We start from the raw sequence: 20,632 nt of genomic DNA on the forward strand, positions 1-20,632 counted from the left end.
GCTGGTCTTTTGGATCCTGGTTGAGCAGTTTTGGATCCTGTTATGCATGACTGGGGGCCATTTCCCTGGGCAGAGGGGACAGCAGTTGGGGGTTGGCTATTGAATCACTGAACGATATACCTCTATACGAAACTTGAGTCTATAAGTAAACGTATTAAATATATATTATATATATGGAAAACATATTTACATATCTTTGTATGGGGGATGTGTGTCTCCTCTTTTACCCACCAGTGAGAATTTCATTGATAAAAGCCCCTTCCCCCATCCCTTGTATTAGCCAACTTACTCCGAGAAGTGTCTTCTTTTTTTATTATTTTTGTTGCCCATCATGGGTATTAAATCGTTCCCCCATTTTTTAAAGACTTTTTTTTAAGTTTATTTATTTATTTTTTGAGACAGAGAGAGCACAAGTGGAGGAGGGGCAGAGAGAAGGAGAGACAGAACCCCAAGCAGGCTCTGCACCATCAGTGCAGAGCCCAATGAGGGGCTTGAACCCATGAACCATGAGATCATGACTTGAGCCGAGATCAAGAGTTGGGCACTGAACAGACTGAGCCACCCAGGAGCCCCACCCGCCCCCTTTTAAAAATGAAGACAGAGGTTTTTCTTTTGTTTTCCTTGTTTTGATTTTTGTTTTTGTGTTTTAGAAATGACAGCGCCATGTCAGGGAGTTATTTGGGAGGGGTATTTGGGGTAATGTTTATCATTTTTGGACAATGTGTTCATACAACCCTTCCAGCTAATGGGAATGCAAAGAGAAGAGCAGGGGCTTAGGGGGCAGGCCGGCACAACAGCACTGACATTCTGTCCATACAGAGCGCCTTTGGCCAGCCAGCTAAACTCACTGAGTCTCACTTTCCTCTTCTTGAAAATGGGAGTAATTGTACTACCTCAAGAAGTTATGGTGAGGATGCACATCAGGTGATGTAGGTAAAACACAGGGGCTCATACCTGGCACGGATTCCCTTCCCTTCCCCCTTTCTCCCTGTTTTCAAGCCTGTGAGCCAGGTATGCACAGATGTGCTGAAAAAAGCAGGGATGCCTCAGTCCCCACAGTGTTCTCTGGAGGACACTAATCCAGAAATGACACACTGGAAAAGGTTATCAGAATTTGGAAAATGATGTGTGTCTTAGCCCCTCCTGGAAATCCACATCAAGGTTCGGAGAATTCCTGCAATTAAAAAAAAAAAAAAAAAGAAAGAAAACTGACTTCTCATGAATCCAGTGCTACCCTATTCTTTTGGCCATGAAACCTTTTGGTCAGATAACTCATGTACCAGGGGGATATTTTCCTTCTACAGCAGAGAGAGCCAGAGAAACCATCTTCTCTTGCCAATATCATAGTTTCCAAAGCATTTCTTGTGCATGGGCCTTTCTATTATACAAACACACTGAGCTCCATCCTGTCCCGGACCTTTGCATGTGTTCTTTACTCTGCCTGGGATTCCCTCTGCTCCACACCTCTGCTTGGCTTATCCCTTCATTTCATCCAGGTCTTAGTTCTTATGTCCCCTCTTCATGGAGGCTTCCTCCCCCTGACCCATCTGCACATGGTGCCTTTCCCCCAACCCCCAACAGTCGTCCTCTATAATTTCCTTGTTAGTGCCCTTTCTGTGCCTGAAATAGGCTTCTTTATGACTTTTCTGGGGTGCATGTCCTTCTTCCTCAAAGACACAGGTGGCAGGAATTTTCATGTATCCCCAGGGTTTACAACAGTGTCTGGTGTGCATCGAGGCCCCCACCCGAGGTCTGTGGAATAGATGAATGAGTGGCTGACCTGTCACCCTGTTGATACTCTTGAGAGAGAAATTGCCTTCTTACTTCCATTTTACGGAGGAGAAAACTGAGGCTCAATGTACTATGTAACTTTCCAAGGTTAACGATAAGGGGCATTCCTGGATGTAGAGGCCGGATTTGCCCAGTTCCTAAGTCCTGTGCCTTTTCCACTGTAGGAAATCCATTGTTTCAGTTTATCCTTTTTCTTACGAGGAACATTAATGTGCAGAGACATGGGGGTGGGGAGCAGGTACAGGCTGCTTTTACCTTTGTGGCCCCATAGCCCGGAGCAGCCCGGAGCCCCCTGGCCGTCATCCTGGGAGCACAGAGCGAGCATGGCCGCACTGTAAGGCATAGGTCAGAAGACTAGCTCAGGAGCTGGTAGCTTACAGAGTAAATCTATTTAAATTGGAACCATGTGGCTCTTGCCCCCGGCGCTTACACACCGTGAACAGATGCATTGTTTGGTGTCAGAGCCCTTGCGTTGACTCCAGAGTTATAGTCTCTTGGAGGCCTCCACATGGCACAATGCAGGGGAGACTGTCGGGGGTGGGGGGGGGGTAGAAAGGAGGGCGGAGAATCGAATATCTCAGCAAGTGTCACTTAATCCCTCTCACGCGTTGCCTTTGGGAAGGGGGTTATGTGGGGATTGCAAAGCCCGCGTGGGTGTGGGTCTAAAGCCTCAAACGCTTCCCTTTTCCGAGTATTTTAAAAAGTGAATTTGTAATGTTTGGAGGCTGTTAGCTCATACCCCCACCCTTACCCCTTGATTCTCCCCATACTTCTGAGCAGGACATAGAGCATGGAGATGGGTAGCTATCTTCCTGTAAAACCCTCAGTGGGGTATCCTGAAATGGGGACCAAGAAAAAAAAATTGTGAATTCTTCTTAAGCTGGTTTGGCCACCACTTACTCCCTGTCTCCTAGATAAACACAGGAAAGTGAAAGCCTTGAGGCTCTGAGTGCACATCTAGACCTAGCTCTCTGTGCACACCCTGTGGCCGTCATTGGTGTGGACATAGAGAGGCAAACATTAGAGAAAACTGCCCCCTACAAGCTTTCTGTGTTCCCGGTGAACGTCTCAGCCTCCTCAAAGTGCTTAACAGCAATTGCAAGACCCCCCCCCCCCACTTGTTTCTTGCTACTAAGAAGCACCTACCATATGCAAAGCATCTTTATCGCAGTGCAGAGTACCCCAAGTATGCCAAGATGAAACAGGCATTATCTCTACCCTCAGCAAAGTTCTAGTCCAGGTGAGGGGCAAGGTTGACAACAAGGACTTTGGAGCCACACATCTGGGTGGGAAGTTACAGAAGTAACTTGATCTCACCGGTCCCCGATTTTTCCAGCTATAAAATGAATAACACTTAGCTCATAGGGGTGTTGTGAGCATGGAGTGAGCTCATGTACATAAGCAATCAGTGAATAGTCGCTAAAGTTACTGAGTGTCTGTGTAACAGTAAACATAAGGGGAAAGACCATGCAGTACAGGGATTTTATATTTCCATTTCCTTAAGGATTAGCACACATTCCAGCACATGGTGGGTACCCGGACCCCATGCTTTCAATGCATGAAGCGTGAGGCCAGTCAGAGAAAGGAGGGCAGAAGGCCTGCCAGGGATCTCCCCTGGGAACACAGGGAATACAGGGGAAATTTTCCTGTGCAAACTTACATGGAGCACAGACTTGAGAAATGGGTGGAATTCAAATCGACAGCAAGATTAGAACAGCAGCCACACCAAGAAGCAAGGCATGATCATTGAACAGCTTTACTGACAATCCAGAAGTCACCTTACAGTTTATAAAAGACTTCTACAATCAGCACCTCAGTTGGGTCTCATGACCCTATGGGTCGGCCAAATCTGAGAGTGCTCTGAAGCTCAGAGAGGTGATGTACCTTGCCCAAAGTCACACAGCTTCTAGGTTATAGAGCATAGACTTGTTTATACCATTAGCTGCCAGTTAGGGAGTGTCTTTACGTGCCGGGAATTCTGCTCTGTGCCTTTCCTGACCTATCTGATTTCTCACCACCGCCCTCAAAAGTGAGTATTGCTACAGAATACGAAGAGTCTGCTGTTCGTCTTTGGTGCCTGGCACGTGAGAGACTCAGTGTGTACTTGCTGTGATCATGATCCCTACTTCACAGATGGAAAAACCGAGGTTCTGTGAGGTTTGAAGATGAATAACACAGACAGCTCTCTGCCACGTTTGAACCCTGGCTTCTCTGTTTCCATAAACCATGCCCTGTGATACACTGTGGCCCTTGCCTCCAGAGTCTTCCTCACCAAAGCCGGCACCTCTCCCTCTCCTCTGTCTCAGCTCCCAAAAGTTTGGAGGGGGACGCCTTGAGCTTTTTACCTCCCAGCTGGCATGCAGTGATCCTGCAGGGAAACTCCCTCTGACCCTCCTGTTCCTTTCCTCCCCAGCTGTGTGCACTTCGCATGTGAGGCCGCTGACTGCCCAGAGCTGGCGGTGGAGAACGCCTCTCTCAACTGCTCCAGCAGCGACCGCTACCACGGCGCCCGGTGTACCGTGAGCTGCCGGACAGGCTACGTGCTCCAGATCCAGCGGGATGACGAGCTCATCAAGAGCCAGGTGTGTGCAGGTGCTGGGCTCAGGGTCCCCTCTCCAGCCCGGGAGAGGCCGACCGGACGGTGAGCGTGTCCCCTGCTGAATCCGCAGCGCTTCAGACAGTGCTGCCACACAGGAGATACTTTGTAAATATGTGTGGATTGAATGAGTCAACCCACCGGTCCGGAATTTCTAAGACAATGGTTCCCGTGCAAGGTAGCGTTCCACACAACCTGTATCGGAGTCTTTGTGAGGGTTACAAACCTGCAGAACCAGAGGCTGAGCATTTTGGAATGACATCCTCCCAGGCAGAGCTCTGCTTCAGTTGAGGGGGCTGCTTTGGAAAGAGGTGAGCCCTCCGACAATGAGGTGTTCGCTCATTCATGGTAATTGTAAAACAGATTGTAACACATCTGTTCGCCAGGAACCAGATGCTGTACTAGGTGCTAGAGAGAGGAAAAAAAAAAATGTCACTAAGATAAACCTAGTTCCTTCTCTTCAGGAGCCTAGTGACTGTTGCCGGGAGCAGACAAGGAGTGAGGAATGACTTCACAGTGTGAGAAACACGGGTAAAGGCAAGTGCAGGGTGTGGTAGAAGCCCAGAGGGCCTCACCCTGGAAGAAGTGGCTTGAAAAGCACCGGATAGATAGGCACCAGGGTGTGTGGCTGGGGAGGGAGAAATCGGTGCTCTGTGCACAGGCAGAGATGGCAGATGGAAGTCTGTTGGTGAGAAACAGCATGCCGCAGACCGATTCTTTCTTTCCAGAACTCGTCCAAGCAATGAGGCTGGGGGGCGGGCAAGCAAGATCCACCAGTGTGAGGCCCTGTTAGGTTGGTCAGGAAGTTTGAGGTTTATCTTTATCGGGGCAGCAGGGAGCTGTTGAAGAAGGTGATGTGGTCAGATCATGGTTGATAAAGGTCGTCTGGCTGCCCACTCGGTGGTGGCTTGGAGTCTGGCGTTGACACTGGTCACAGGGAGAGCCCTCGAGTCATGAGAGGAGCTCATGGAAGAGGGAAGTGTGCTGCCCAAGGGGAATGGCCGTGGGTGGATCTGAGATGCGGCAGGATGTTGCTTCAACCACGTGCCGCCGTGGGATCTCAGGTGGCTGTGGGGAGTGGGGTGAGGGGGCCGTGAAGCCACGAGATCTGAGGGTGCCAGGGGCTCTGTCACTAGATGCAGCCTTTCCCAGGACCCTGCCAGCAGGCGTCACCTTCATGCTGAAGGCACATAGCGCACACTACTTGTCTATGAGAGACCTTTGTGTAGAGCTTCTGGGCTTGAACAGAGTCCCACGTGGGAGCCCCGGAGCCCTCGATCACTTGTCTTAGACACCTACTTCCTCGTGTCAGACACGGCAGGTCTGAACTCCTGTGGAAACAATTAGGCTGTTTTGGCAGCAAAGGACCTCTGCTCCCTTTGATGTGTGCTTAGGAGGGGAAAAATGTCCTTTGCTTTTAAGATCCCAGATCAACATTTGGCATCCTCAGTCCCCTGGGATCTGGCGGCTTCCTCCTTGAATGGCAGCCTGCGGGCTGCTGATGGCAGTCCCTCCCTTGGCTCTGGAGCTTGGCCTCACCCTTCCACCCGCGCATCCCTGCCATCTTCTGGTTTGGTTCAAATCCCTGCCGACTCTTTTCACTTGTCCCAGGCTTGTTCCTTGTTTATGTCTATCTCTCTCAACTACTGAACCATCAGATCTCAGAGCAGGGAGTGGCTCTTAGAGCAATCCTTGGGTTCAGTGTGAGCGGGCAAGCTCAGGTCAGGAGAGGGACCTGCCCATAGACTCAGCACAAAGGACTCACGTCCGGGCCTCCAGTATCCCAGGGCTATGCCCACTCTGTACCACACAGAACAAGAGGCTCCCTATTACCTCCTGCAGAGCCAAGAAAAGATTCAAAGACCAAGAGCCAGTGACCCACTGTTGTGCCATATTTCACAGGCTATTTCAGGAAAGAAGTCGTCAGGCTCCAAGAGGTCTGAGTCTTAAGATTCTCATCAACACAATGGGAATACTAATCCGGGAGACTTTCCAGGGAGCAGTTAAGAGTGCAGCCTTTAGTTCGAGTCCCATGTATCCTCTTTACAGCTGTGTAACTTGGAGCCAATCAATGTCTCTGAGCCTCAGTGTCTGCATCTGGAGAATGGGAACTGAGATACCAAATCCAAACAGTTGTGGGGATTGTCAAAAGTGAGCTGAAGCAGTGACCTCCTGGAGCCAGGATGAGACTCTGAGCTGTCGCTGGGGGAAAAGAGGGTCTTCCGACCTGCAGGATTCTGTCTGCATGCCCTTACCGTGCCCACCTCTGCCTTTCAGACGGGACCCAGCGTCATGGTGACCTGCACCGAGGGCAAGTGGAACAAGCAGGTGGCGTGTGAGCCAGTGGACTGTGGCGTCCCGGACCAGCATCACGTCTACGCCGCGTCCTTCTCCTGCCTTAAAGGCACCACCTTTGGTAGCACGTGCTCCTTCCAATGCCGTCACCCTGCGCAATTGAAAGGTATCGAGGGCCCTTTGGCTCTGCTTGGCCCTGCTTCCTGTGTGGGAAACCCAGAGGCTGCCTCCAGGCCCTCCCCTGGGTCTCCAACACTTTCAAGGGCTGGATGGGGTTTATCTGCTCCTCTGATTTCCCTCCACCAGTGCAGTTTATGGAAACTGCCTGGCTGTGCAGCCGAGGAGAAAGTAGAATGGGGATAAATATGACAAGTCTCACAGAAAAGAAGAGAGAGCGCAGGGATAAGGGAGGGAGGAGGAAAAAGATTCTAAGAAAGTAGCATTTGGAAGTGACGTGACTAGTTCACCGGATAGGATTAGGGCCCAGTAAGCCTAAGAGATAAGTGTTATTATTCCCATGTTATTTCCAGTGGAGGAAATCGAGCCTCAGAGAGGTTCAAGAACTTGCCTGAGGCCACACTCTCTGGGGTGGGATCCACGTTGGTGTCTGTCACCAAAGCCACAGATCATCCTTAAGAAGGGCCAGCTGGGAGAGGAGCAGGTGTGAGTGGGGAAGCACTTGCTGGGATCCAGGATCTCCTGGGCAACATCGGGGTGTTGAGGCGAGTGAGGCGTAATCAGGCTTCCTGAAGAAGAGGCCACATCTTGGAAATGGAGAAGAGGCCGGCCTGGGTGACCTAGAATGTCAGGACTAGAAGGGTTCTCAGAGCTCTTGGAATAAGTGCTTATTTGGAAACATGATAAAACTGAGGTCCAGTGAGAGGAAGGAAGGAACATGTACAAAATCACAGAGCAAGCTAGTGGTATTTTCAGAACCAATGCTCTTGGCTTCCAGTCGGAATACTGGGTTTTAACATGACACATCATCTCCAAGTTATGATGCTTCAACTTACAATTCTTCAATGGTGCAAAAGGCGGCATGCATTCAGTAGAAACCGTGCTTGGAATTCTGAATTTTGATCTTCTCCTGGGTTAGGAGGATGTCGTCTGACACAGCTTGTGGTGCTGGGCATAGTACCTTGCAACTGATACCTATACAACCACTCTGTCCCCGCGCAGCCATTCTGTCTGCCGCCATCAGCATAGTATTCAAGAAATTGCATGAGGTATTGGGCATGTTATTAGAACATAGGCTTTGCGTTAGATGATTTTGCCCCACTTTGTAGGCTAATGTAAATGTTCGGAGCATGTCTAAGGTAGACCTGCTAAGCTAGGATGTTCAGTAGGCTAGGAATACAAATGTATTTTTGACTTACAATGTTTTCAATGTGTGTTGGGTTTTTAGGATGTGACCTGTCGTATGTTGAGGAAGATCTGTATACCCATTTCTCAGAGGTGGCAGGATCCTCTCCTTTGCTTATTTTATCAGAGGGAACATTGTCCCTTTATGAGACACCCAAAATGATATTTCACTCAAGCATGGGTCCTCCCTCAGATGGGTCCTGCCACGAAACATAGGTCCTACCATCATTCCACTGAGTGGGGATAAGTGAACTTCCATGGGATGCAGGGGGATTGGCATGAGGACTATGAATTCCCTTAAACTTATATGTAATGTTATGTATTCATGAGTTGCAGGCATTTTGGTGATTGGAGAGGGTCAATAGTTTCCCCAAATTTTCAGGGGGAAGCAGAGTTTCCAACGATTACTGGACATGAGTTCCTGGAGGGCAGTGGCTGTGGCTAACCCATGTTCACATCTGCTGTCAACAAGCTCAGAACCTGCACTTAATAAGACACAACAGAGTGTTTTGACTGGGTGGCTGGATAAATTGATAAAAGTAATATTGCAGGAAATGTTTAAGAAATGAATGAAAGAGCAAGCAATATCACTAAAATACCCCAAAAGAAAAACAGGAAGCACTGATGGGATGCACCCTTTGGGTCCCCTCATTTTTAACCCAACATGATTTGAGTAAAGAAGCTATAGCCATTTCATGCGAGGTATTCGAAAGACATAGGCTGGGGAGAGGTGAAGAGACAGTGGAAATTGTAAGCCCCCCACCTTTCAGGCTGTCTGAGCCCTTCCCTTGGCCTAGATGTGGCGTGTGTTAATAACTCCAGCCCAAGAAATCACACTTCTCCTCTCAATCAGGGGCCTCTGGGAAGCAGCAGTGTGCAAATTAGCATTGATTATTATAGCCCCCATTGTGGCTAATAATGGTTCTTAAAGTGATTCAGACCCTTCTGCTGTTGCTCCTCTGCTGACTATGGTAGAAGGGGGGTGACCCCGCTGTGGAGATGAGGCCCAGAGGGACCACCGTTTTGATAGTTGGTGATCCCAACTTTGTTCTTCTCCGGAGAATGCAGAGAAGCATTTCTCCATGACACATCTGCGAGGGTGTGGGAGGCAGTAAGGACTGGGTGGAGGTCCAGCTACCTCTCTCTCGAGCTTGTTGATGCCCCTCTTCTCAAGTGAGGGGGTAAGGAGGTGAATGACTTTTCCCTCCATGTTTTGTTTATTTCCCTTCCCTTTCTTCCTTTCATTTTTCCTTTTCTAGCAGTATAATGTAAGCAAAAAGCACACTATCATTAGAATCAGACAGACTGGGATTCCAATTCTCGCTCTGCCCCAGCTGTTGATCTTAGAAGAGCTATTTCATGACTGTGAGCCTCAATACTCTCATCTGTTAAATGAGAGTAGGAGTGTCCACATTGAAGAGTCTAGTTGAGGACTGAAAGATATGGTGTGTATAAAATTCCAGAGCCAGAGAAAGTGCTCAGTGAATACTGAGCCCCTTCCCCAAGGGGCATCCTTGTGAGAACCTGTGCCATGACCTCTTTCCCAGCCCTGACCTCTTCATCCCATGGAGGCCTTAGTCCTGGGAGCTGTGGAGACAGGTTCCATCCTCCATGTTCCTCCCAGAACCTGGGAGGTAAGTGTCATCAGACAAGCAGCCACCACCCAGGACAGGCAATTACTAGTGTAGCCCCTGGGAACTGGTATAACAAACACTTAACTTTCTATTCCCAGGGAATTTTTCTTGAATATCCCCACTTTCACTTAAATTCTGAGCCCTCTTTAAGATGTACGCAAAATATCCTGCAAACCCACAGCCTTAGAGTCACTTCTACCGAAGCACTATACTAAATGAGCATTACAAGCACAGGTAGAACCCACAAAAATGGATGAGAGGAAGTATATTCTAAAGTTCAACAACAACAACAAAACTTCAAAATCATGAATGTTTAATTAAAGAGCTAAAAATGCAACATTATTTATATCACCTCATCAACCTCAACTCAACTGTGTTGGGTGCACTTGACCATGGAGTGGGGCTTCTGAAGTAAGCATGTCTTGGGGAGCATGGCTGGCTCATGTGGAAGAGCATGGGGCTCTTGATCTCAGGGTTGAGTTCGAGCCCTACGTTGGATGTAGAGACAACTTACATAAATAATCTTAAAAAATATTTAAAAAAATAAAGTGAGCACGCCTTCAACCTACAAAGGTCTTTCTCAAAGGTTCACATTGTACTACTTGCTTTTATTGCCTTTTCTGTCTGTTTTGCCTATTTAACCTCAGATTGAAAACTCAGTCTACTTACTTGCTTCCAGAAGATACTCAACATCATTGAGCACTTCCTGATTTCTCAAACATTACCAAATATGGAGATGTAAGCTGAGTGGACAAAGAGAGTGGCCACATCCTATAGCGGTGAACCTTCATACCTGCCCTCAACTCTTTTCCTCACCCCAACTATCTCCCTGCAGAGCCTGTTATGACTTCCCTCGCTGTAGGAGTTGCACATTCTCTTTTCTGTCTCAGGAGGAGACCCTTCCTTCTTTCTCAGAAGCAGATAGCCAGGCCCTGGAGGGTCCCAATGATCTCATCAGGACATCTTCCCCACAAAAAACAGGGTCACCCTTCCCCTACAAGAGAGATTCTCATACAACTCCTAAGAGAATGCTTCTTTCTCCATCTGTCACCCTGGTGTTTGGGATGGTCAGGGCCCCGGATGGACTAGGATGCCACTGGGTCCGAACCACTGCTGGGTGCTGATGGTAGACCACTACTCAGATTATGCCTGGAGACTTGAGGGTCACAGTGGAGAAGAGATTTGTCCAAGATCACACAGCTGCCTATGAGGCCACTTTTCGACATGAGCAATGCTAAGATGTAATCTGTTAAATGATTCTTCCTTTCTCACTCGTGCTCCACTCTGAGCAGTTGCTCAGGTTTTGAGAGTCAAGCCTGTTCTTACTTGCTAAAGCCCTTTAACCTTTTCTGAAGCCTGTCCCTCAACCCAGAACCCCACTGAAGACTGGAACCTCAGAACTGGGAGAAGCCCAGAGGTTATCAAGGATAATCATTTAATTTGGCGATAGGGAAACTGAGGCCCAAAAGAGGAAGACATTACCATTAGCACTGAGGCCAGAAGGCGGGAGTCCTGACTCTAGATATGACCCTTTGCTGGGCATGCCATGCCCACCAATCTGGTGGAATTATCTACCTTGTGTCTGCCATTTGCATTCCCAAGCCTCTCCTGCATGGCAGGTGTCCAATGTTGCAGGCTCCTTTCTCTCTCTTCTTGGGAAGTTTTCCATTAGTTGTCTCTGGTGGTGACTGCATCTTAGAACAGCCTCTTTCCTTTGAGTCTAACATGCAGAATGACAAATGGGGCCCCTTGGTAAAGAAATGTGGAAGCAAAGGGCACCATTCTGGACAAGGGGGTGGAGGTTGTGAAATCTTATTGTATGACCAGTTCTTGATTTTGAGATACTCCACTCATCCAAATTCTCCTGATTCCATGACATGTTCTTTGGCTGTGCTCATGGGTAAAAGCTCTGTGGTGGGGTCAAGAGAGCACTTAGGTGGGGTGCCTGGGTGGCTTAGTTGGTTAAGCATCGACTCTTGATTTCAGCTCATAATCTTGTGGTTCGTGAATTCAAGCCCCTCATTGGGTTCTCTGCTTATGGTGCAGAGCCTGCTTGGGATTCTCTCTGTCTCCCTCTCTCTGTCTCTGCCTTTTCCCCCTGTGCTCTCTCGCTCGCTCGCTCTCTCAAAACAAACAAACAAACAAACAAACATTTAAAAGAGAGAGAGATAGAGAGCACTTAGGAGTCAGACCTGGAGGGAGCCCCAACTCTAGATTGAGTGACTCACATTCCCTTATAGGGACTCTGTTTTCTCACCTACAAAATGGGATTGATGACAAATTGGGTTATGAGGAACATCAAGAAGATGGCCCTGATAATTCCTTCTGGGCCTGCCTGATGGACTCAATTCCAAACAGCTATTGGTATAATTCCTTTCAGACATTTAGGAGGAGAACTGGACAATTAAACAATCAAAATGTAATCTGATTCACCTCGGCTGGAGCTATGAAAGCCCAGTTTTCCTGAGCAAATGACATGCTTTCTGGGACTGCCAAGCCCAGCTCAGATTTTCTCTTTGACTCCATGGGGTCTCAGGAGCCTAGGAATGTGCTTTCCGGACTGAAATTGGCAGAGGATGGCATGTTTCTCTTGATGGCTCCATTTCTTTTGCCTCAGCTTTTCCCTCTGACTTGCTGCAGCCTCAGTGCTGGGTGAAGTTCCAGTTGGCTCTTTTTGGTAAAACGACCATCCTGAAATCCTTTATGTCCTTGTTTCCTGTCTCATCTGGCCCAGGACTTTGTACAGAGACCTCTCCTCTATACTTCCTGTCCTTCTTCCTCTTCCTCCTCTGTATCTTCTGTTAAGGTCTATTTCTTACTAGGAACAAAGAAACTGAACTTCCTCCCAGCTCCAGCAATACTAGCCTTTGGCCGATGCAGCCTCCCAGGGGCTCGTGTGTCCTTTTCCAGTCCATCTAGCTGCATTTGTGTTTTCTCAAAACAATACAGTGGCCAATATTCTTTCACATCCTAAATTGTAGAGCTGCTATGAGCTCAAAGACAGCTTTGGCTTAAGGCCAGAGAGGTTAGGTGACTTATTCAGTGTCACATGCAGATTCATAATAGTTCATGCATTTAACAAATGGATACAAAGGGCCTACTATGTGCTTGGCACTAGGCTAGGGTCTGGCACTAAAGGAATAAACAAGGTCCATTCCCTGGCTTCAGGATGCAGGCACCATGTATGACGTACTAAGAAATCAGATGTTAGGTCTCCTGGTACTTTGCAACTTGTATTCTGCCCTAGGTTAATTTCAGACTTAAAGGTGCTTCCAAAGAGATTTGGTCTTCTGGGTAATCTTTTGAATAAAATAATAAAAACAGGCACATTTCTTTGACAGTACATTTATAATTATTTTAATATTCACTAGAGATTGAAATTTCCTTAGGCACATTTGTAGGTAGGGTGAGCAAGGTTTATTTTCCTGACTTTAAAGATGAACAGATGAGGGGCACCTGGGTGGCTCAGTTAGTTAAGCATCTGTCTCTTGATCTCAGCTCACATGTCCTTTTCCAGAGATCATCATGCTCCCCCAGGAAACACAGGCAGGGAATGAGATCAGGAGGCACGGACGTGACAGAAGCATCCAGGGTCTCTTTTAGAGCCAGATACTGCTGTGGGCAACCAGAGGCCAGTCCCTTTGGGGAACTGTGAGAGACAGAGCAGAATACTCCTCAGAGGTACCGCAGCTCTGGGAACTGGCATGTTAATCCACCAGCTCCATCACTGGTTGAATGCTTCTTCCCAGCAGCACTGTGAGCTTGCCCTATGCACAGGCAGAGCATGCACACATGACCACAACCAAAGGCCTCTAGCACAGGATTACAGGTACAGTAACCATCCTTCAGAATACAGAGGTCAGGGCTAAGGGGATGAGGGCAGGACATGGATAGCATGTGTTATACCCTTTCTTCAATGCCATATAATAGATATAGAGTAGTGGCTACGGCTGGGCATGGCAATACTGATTCTGTGTCTGCATCTCCTGGATTTTGTTTGTTGTTGGGGTGCGGGCATGTCCATGGTCCTGAACCACCAATTCCTGCTTTAGCGTGGTTCTTCTTTTGAATGTGGTACACAGCTAACTCCTATATACCCTCTCCCAGAATTTACGTTTCTGGTTTGCATTCTCTCTGTCTCTGTCTCTGTCTCTCTGTCTCTCTCTGTCTCTCTGTCTCTGTCTCTGTCTCTCTCTCTCTCTCTCTCTCTCTCTCACACACACACACACACACACACACACACATTTCCTCTCTTGAATAACATTTTGCAATTTTTATGTTATCTTGCCACTAAAGGACCATGACTTTCACTTTATAATTTGCAATGCTGATACGGTATACTTTTAGGAGTCCTAACACTTTTTCCACAGATATTTTATCTTTCCTGGGGAATTCAGAGAGGTCAATTCAGCTTATATCTTTTATAACTCCTCTTCCCCTTTCCCTAAAAGCTTATAGGAGCCTATAGCTTTTGCTATGCCTGTGTACCCCAAAACACTGCCCCAGTCACAAAAGCAATGTAAAAAGCCGTTTGTAGTCTCTGGTGTTCTAGAAACCTCTCTGCTTCTATGGAAGCCAAATGAATAATCTTTTACTTGATGTAGAAATCTCTATAGTTTGCATTATCACTGTTTATCAACATGCAATCCTTTGTGGAGTTCACGGACACTAGGTTGCCTCGTGTTCACCAGATGGATCACACTGACAGAAGAAGAGAAAGAAGACAATGATTGGGGTCAGGGAGCAAGGAGCCTATAGAAAGAGTACCCAGCACTGCCTATGTCCTCTTTCTTTTCCTCTTCCTCCTCTTCTTTCTCCCTCCTCCTCCTCCTCTTCTTTCTCCCTCCTCCTCCTCCTCTTCCTCTTCTTCCTCCTCCTCCTCCTCCTCTTCTTCTTCCTTCTCCTCTTCTTCCTCCTCCTCTTCTTCTTCCTCCTCCTCTTCTTCCTCCTCCTCTTCTTCTTCCTCCTCCTCTTCATCCTCTTCCTCCTCTTCCCCCTCCTCTTCTTCTTCTTCTTCCTCCTCCCCCTCCTCCTCTTCTTCTTCCTTCTCCTCTTCTTCCTCCTCCTCCTCTTCCTCTTCTTCCTCCTTCTTCCTCTTCCTCCTCCTCCTCCTCTCCTTCGTCTCCCTCTTCTTCTCCCTCTTCTTCTTCTTCCTCTTCTTCTTCCTCCTCCTCCTCTTCTTCCTCTTCCTCTTCTTCTTCTTCTTCTTCTTCTTCCTCCTCCTCCTCTTCTTCCTCTTCCTCTTCTTCTTCTTCTTCTTCTTCTTCTTCCTCCTCCTCCTCCTCTTCTTCTTCTTCCTCCTCCTCCTCCTCTTCCTCCTCCTCCTCCTCCTCTTCTTCTTCCTTCTCCTCTTCATCCTCTTCCTCCTCTTCCCCCTCCTCCTCTTCTTCTTCTTCCTCCTCCCCCTCCTCCTCTTCTTCTTCCTCTTCTTTCTTCTTCCTCCTCCTCCTCTTCCTCTTCTTCCTCCTTCTTCCTCTTCCTCCTCCTCTCCTTCGTCTCCCTCTTCTTCTCCCTCTTCTTCTTCTTCCTCTTCTTCTTCTTCCTCCTCCTCCTCTTCTTCCTCTTCCTCTTCTTCTTCTTCTTCTTCTTCCTCCTCCTCCTCCTCCTCTTCTTCTTCTTCCTCCTCCTTCTCTTCCTCCTCCTCCTCCTCCTCTTCTTCTTCCTTCTCCTCTTCATCCTCTTCCTCCTCTTCCCCCTCTTCTTCTTCTTCCCCCTCCTCTTCTTCCTCTTCTTCTTCTTCTTCCTCCTCCCCCTCCTCCTCTTCCTCTTCTTTCTTCCTCCTCCTCCTCCTCTTCCTCTTCTTCCTCCTTCTTCCTCTTCCTCCTCCTCTCGTTCATCTCCCTCTTCTTCTCCCTCTTCTTCTTCTTCCTCCTCCTCTTCTTCTTCTTCTTCTTCTTCTTCTTCTTCTTCTTCTTCTTCCTTTATCTGTCTCTGGAGTATCTACCGCCTTCTAGTATACCAAACAGTTTACTTTTTCATATAGTTTATTCAGTTCCTCCCTATCACACTAGAATATAAGCTCCAAGAGGGCTGTGTTTGAGGAGTTTGTCCCACCATACAGAAGAGTAGCTGGCACATAGTCAGCACTGCGTAGATGCTTGTTGGATGAATGAAGGCCTCTGTGCAATTCACATGGGCCCCTCAGATCTGCTGATGAAGGTGAGGTTAGGAGGTATGGAGTGAAGAAGCAAATAAGGAACCTGACAGTACTTTTCTGGACACTTTTGGTAAATGTTTCATTTTGTCTGAAGGAGAGTTGGGGTTTGCCTCTCTCATTTGGCTCTCAGAGAAAAGGGCTCCACTGAACACATGTAGCCAACTTTCCATGGAAAATAATAACACCTTTGTCACTAGACAAAATTGGTTCAAAGCTGCAGTTTGCCTTTTACTAACTCTGAGGACTTGGTTGGGTCAGTTCACCATCTGAGTCTCTATTTCTCATGGGCCTGCTGCGAGAATAATTGAGTAATGTGTCCATGGCACTCAGGATGTGGTGAAGGTCCATCTCGCCCCATCTCTCCACCCCTCCAACCTTCACGTCCCCATAGCCTCCCACGTGCTTCCAGCCCTGCTTGTTAACACCATCCAGTAATAACTGGGGAGACGAGCATTTCCCCTTGAGAAACCCAGGCTTCAGGTCCATCTCTAATTGTCTTGGGAGAGGTTTTTGTGCATTGACAATATATGACCTGGCAGTGAAAAGCCTAACACCTCGTGTTTTACTTTTATGTGCAACGTTCCCCATCAGGCCAGCTTCCCGGTGGCAGTCAGCACGTCTGTTGGAGCTGGCACGGCCTACAGGGGAGTGCTGCTCTCTCAGCTGCTTTGGCAAAGCTTCACTGAACACTGGGGCCTGAAAGAAATATCAAGCCTCCAGATACCACAGTGCTGTCACTTCCAGGCACGAGGGGGGCTAGGATAAGTACAGGGGCACAGGGCCCAGAGAAGAACGGCAGGCATTTTGAGGTCACATGGCACCCTGACATCAGAGCTCAGAGTAGATTCTGATAGGGGCCTCCTGTGTCAATGATCAGAAAGCAGGTACATTCATCTCTAGGCTCAGATGCCCGCCTGGCAAACCAAGGAGGATGGATGGAAGAAGCATGAAGTCTCTTTCCTATGCAGTATGTGGGGTTCAGAATCAGGAGTCAGTATCCTTGACTTTTCATTTACTATAGATGTGGGGTGAGTTACTTGCCAGGTTGGGTCTCCTTTTGTCACAGCTCTCTGGATCTCCTTAGGGTCTCTCAGTTGTAAATGGAAGGGTCTAGGATTCCAAGACCAAGAGCCTTCTGGCTCTTCAAGTTGGCTTAAGTCCAGGCAACCCGTAAGTTAGCTTGTCTGTCAGAGACCCATCCCCCACACCTTCCCACCCCATCTGCTAAACCTTGCCCGCCTGTGTCCTCCAGGCAACAACAGCCTGCTGACCTGTATGGAGGATGGACTGTGGTCCTTCCCGGAGGCCCTGTGTGAGCTCATGTGCCTAGCTCCACCCCCGGTGCCCAACGCAGACCTCCAGACAGCCCGGTGCCGAGAGAACAAGCACAAGGTGGGCTCTTTCTGCAAGTACAAGTGCAAACCTGGATACCACGTGCCTGGCTCCTCCCGGAAGTCAAAGAAGTAAGTAGGGCTGGAAATACACACAAGTTCTGGGGGGCAAAGAGAGCCAGGTCTGGATATCTGATTACAAGGAAGCACTCATATCTTTGCTAGAGGGATTAGCCACTGTTCATTACATGCTGCCCTGTGAGAATCTAGAGGGACATTGTTAGGAACTGCCTACTGGCTGTGTGACCTCAGGCAAGTGAGTTCACTTCTCTGGGCCTCTAGTTTTCAGCAATAATATGGGAATGATAATATCAGTTACTGCATAGGATGACTGTGAAAAATAAATGAGGATGTGTATATAAAGTGTTTGCAAGGTACCTGGCACATAGTAATTGTTCAACAAATGGTGAGTGTTAATATCATCATTGTACTAGCACCCATAAGAACCTTCTAGAAGGAAGAGAGAGGACAGGAGCTTGCAGGGCTAGAATTTTATTTTAATCCACACGCAACTGAGACACTGTCTGAAACTCTTGCTTGCCTCAAGTTCTGTGAATGAATTTTCTTCAATCCCTATGCATGCCCCCTACAAACCAAAAGGACAGGTAGGGGATCAGGAACGGGAAAGGGAAAGGGGGGGAGGGCAGGAGTCTAGCCATCTGGTCCTTGCGACATCTCTTCTTTTATCTCTTCTTTGAAGACGAGCCTTCAAGACTCAGTGTACCCAAGATGGCAGCTGGCAGGAGGGAGCTTGTGTTCCTGTGACTTGTGACCCACCTCCGCCGAAATTCCATGGGCTCTACCAGTGCACAAATGGCTTCCAGTTCAACAGCGAGTGTAGGATCAAGTGTGAAGACAGCGATGCTGCCCAGGTAAGGCTCCTTGAACTTGAGGTCGGTGCTCCGGGCCCTCTCCTATCTGCTTACCGAAGACCGACCTGTGTCTGAAGAACAGTGTCCTCCAGTAGACTCTGAAGATGTGGCAGCGTTGTCAATGCAGACATTAAAAAACTGGGTTCTAGTTATATTCTTTGGTAATGTCCCTGAGCCTTGTTGTCCTCCCTGAACACCATATTTTGGCTCAGAGACTCTTAGCTTTGTAAAATGTGTAGTGTTAGAACTTTTCCGAAGGAAAGCACGTATGGAATCCCATGACCTCAAGACATTAGTTGGTTCTGGCAGCATGAAGAGAAGGGGAACCAGGCTCAGACTAGAAGTGTAGAGTCTGGAGAACACTGGGGAAGAGAGGGAGACAAGGAGGAGATAGCAGGGTTGGGATTTTGTCTCCATCCCCTTGTGCCTGGGAGGAAGTCTGGCATTCCCACCCACTCCTGTGGGAGGAGTCTGTGACTGAAGTGCTTTTGCTGCTTCTGAGATGGGTGGGGGAATCTAGGATGGAGAAGGGGGAACAAGAGGCCAGCTCACTCCAGAGGAGCCTAAACCCACTAGCGGTTCCACTGTGATAGAACCCGTTGTTTGGTTGGTACACTGAGCCCCGTATTTCGCAGGTGTGCAAGAACCTTCAGCCAGGTGAGGCTAGGGTTAAGCTGGATGGGCCCCAGGCTTCACCTGCAACCAGCACTCACCCATCTTTATAGTTCCCCCCAGATGCCAGGCCCTGTCAAACCACCATCCTTAAGCCCCTCTCTCTCCTGCTCCTCACATGCAAACCAAGTCCTACCCCTTCTGCCTCCAGGACATCTCCTAAAGCTGTTCTCCCCTGTCCCCGGTGCCACCACTCTAACTCAGGCCATTGACATCTCTTTCCTGGGCCACATGCAGCCTTCTGGTCATCTCCCTGCTTTTACCCCCCTGCCTCCCTCCAGCGCATTCTCTGCGTTTCAGCCTGAGAGATTTGTTCAGCGCATAGATCTTGTCACGACGATTCCCCTGCTTAAAACCCTTCTGAAACCAGTAACCCTCATCCCCTGTGGGATAAACTCCCAGCTCCTCAGGGTGGATTCGAGGCCTCTCCATCACCAGTGAGACTGCTTTCCCTCTTACCTCTGCATTCTCAGTTAAAGAGTTTCTCTTACCTTTTCCAGCTGCCTCACTTCTAATCTTCCTTCCCAGGTCAGCTCAGGCACCCATTCCTCCAGGAACCCCTTTTACTGAAGGATGATTGGCACATGATGTTATATTAGTTGCAGGTGTACAACATAGTGATTTGACAAGTCTATATGTCACACTGTGCTCACCACACGTGTAGCTATCACCTGTCACCTTACAATGCCATCAGACTACCATAGACTACATTTCCTGTGCTGTACCTCTTATCCCTGTGACTTACTATTCAAGCCTGTACCCCCTACTTCCCTTCACCTGTTCTGCCCATCCCCCCACTCTGGTGACTATCAATCCCAGGAACTCTTTCTTGAGATCCCTTCTACTGTTGGGCTCAGTGTCCCTCCTTGGGGTTCTCCAGCCCACCCACCCCCCAGCACTGGCCATACTGTGCTGCGATTCATTTCAGGTGCCCCCCTCCCCAGGCTGTGAAATGCTTGACCACCTCTTTAATCTTCCCTGAGTTTTCAGCACTTGGGACAGTGCCAGACACCTAGTAAGTGCTCAGGAAATGTCAAGCTATGAGAAAGAGCCACAGTGAACATCCAGAACCATCTCCTTATTTTCTAAATGAGAAAAACTCACGCTGGGAGAAGTCAGTCAGCTACCCAAGGTGACACAGCTGGGGTCACCTGAGCCAGAATCAGAGTCCAGGTCCTCCCAACTGCAGACAGACTGAATCCAACAGGCACCAGTTGAAAATCCTTCATAGAGTACACCCGTGGACGTCTGTGTACCCAAATCCTTCCCAGCCTTGACTGCCAGGGAAGCAGAAGCCAGTGCAGGAACAAGCAAAGGCCAGAGATTACCCCGGCCTCATGCAGGCTGATCAGCTCCCCTCTCCCTCCCTTACATAAAACTGTTGCTAACAGTTACCCAAACTGCTGAGCCAAATAATATTCTGGCCGTGGTCATGTTATCAAACTGGAACCCAGTCTGCCTGGGGCCTGCCAAGTACCTTTCATGGCCAGTTTGTATTTAAAGGAGAGGAAAATGTAAATTTATCAGACGACTCAAGCAGTTCTGTTTGGCAACCGGTGGAGAGGCTAGACGCGGAGGGGCAGGGTATTGCCTGTCGGCGCAAAGAATGAGGGGACGTGTGCCAAATGGGCTCCTAATACAATTGACGTTTCTAGTTTGTACCGAAAATGAATTTCCTCTACCCTCAGACCAGGGGCCTGAGAGCCAAATCTAGTATTCACCTCAGATCCCCTCTTGCTGCCTGTAAACACAGCAGAAACTTACGACCCAGAGCATCTTGAATTAAACAGCTTGTATAGAGTCGGAATTCTTTGCTTTCCAAACAAGTTCTAGATCCTGGCAGCAGGGACAGGGACTACTAT

The 20,632-nt window shown here is 48.4% G+C and overlaps 1 protein-coding gene across 1 annotated transcript in view; it reads left to right on the plus strand.

The window, feature by feature from the left end:
* Nucleotides 1-20,632, plus strand: part of PAPPA (pappalysin 1) — a 243,399-nt gene that overhangs the window by 178,405 nt on the left and 44,362 nt on the right. The window contains exons 14-17 of the mRNA XM_043566322.1: nucleotides 4,205-4,373; nucleotides 6,665-6,848; nucleotides 17,088-17,298; nucleotides 17,927-18,098. Coding sequence (XP_043422257.1) covers nucleotides 4,205-4,373; nucleotides 6,665-6,848; nucleotides 17,088-17,298; nucleotides 17,927-18,098 — 736 coding nt within the window. The remainder of the gene's footprint in view (nucleotides 1-4,204; nucleotides 4,374-6,664; nucleotides 6,849-17,087; nucleotides 17,299-17,926; nucleotides 18,099-20,632) is intronic.

This window comes from Prionailurus bengalensis, chromosome D4, assembly GCF_016509475.1.
Source record: "Prionailurus bengalensis isolate Pbe53 chromosome D4, Fcat_Pben_1.1_paternal_pri, whole genome shotgun sequence".
In the NCBI taxonomy this organism is placed as follows: Eukaryota; Metazoa; Chordata; class Mammalia; order Carnivora; family Felidae; genus Prionailurus; species Prionailurus bengalensis.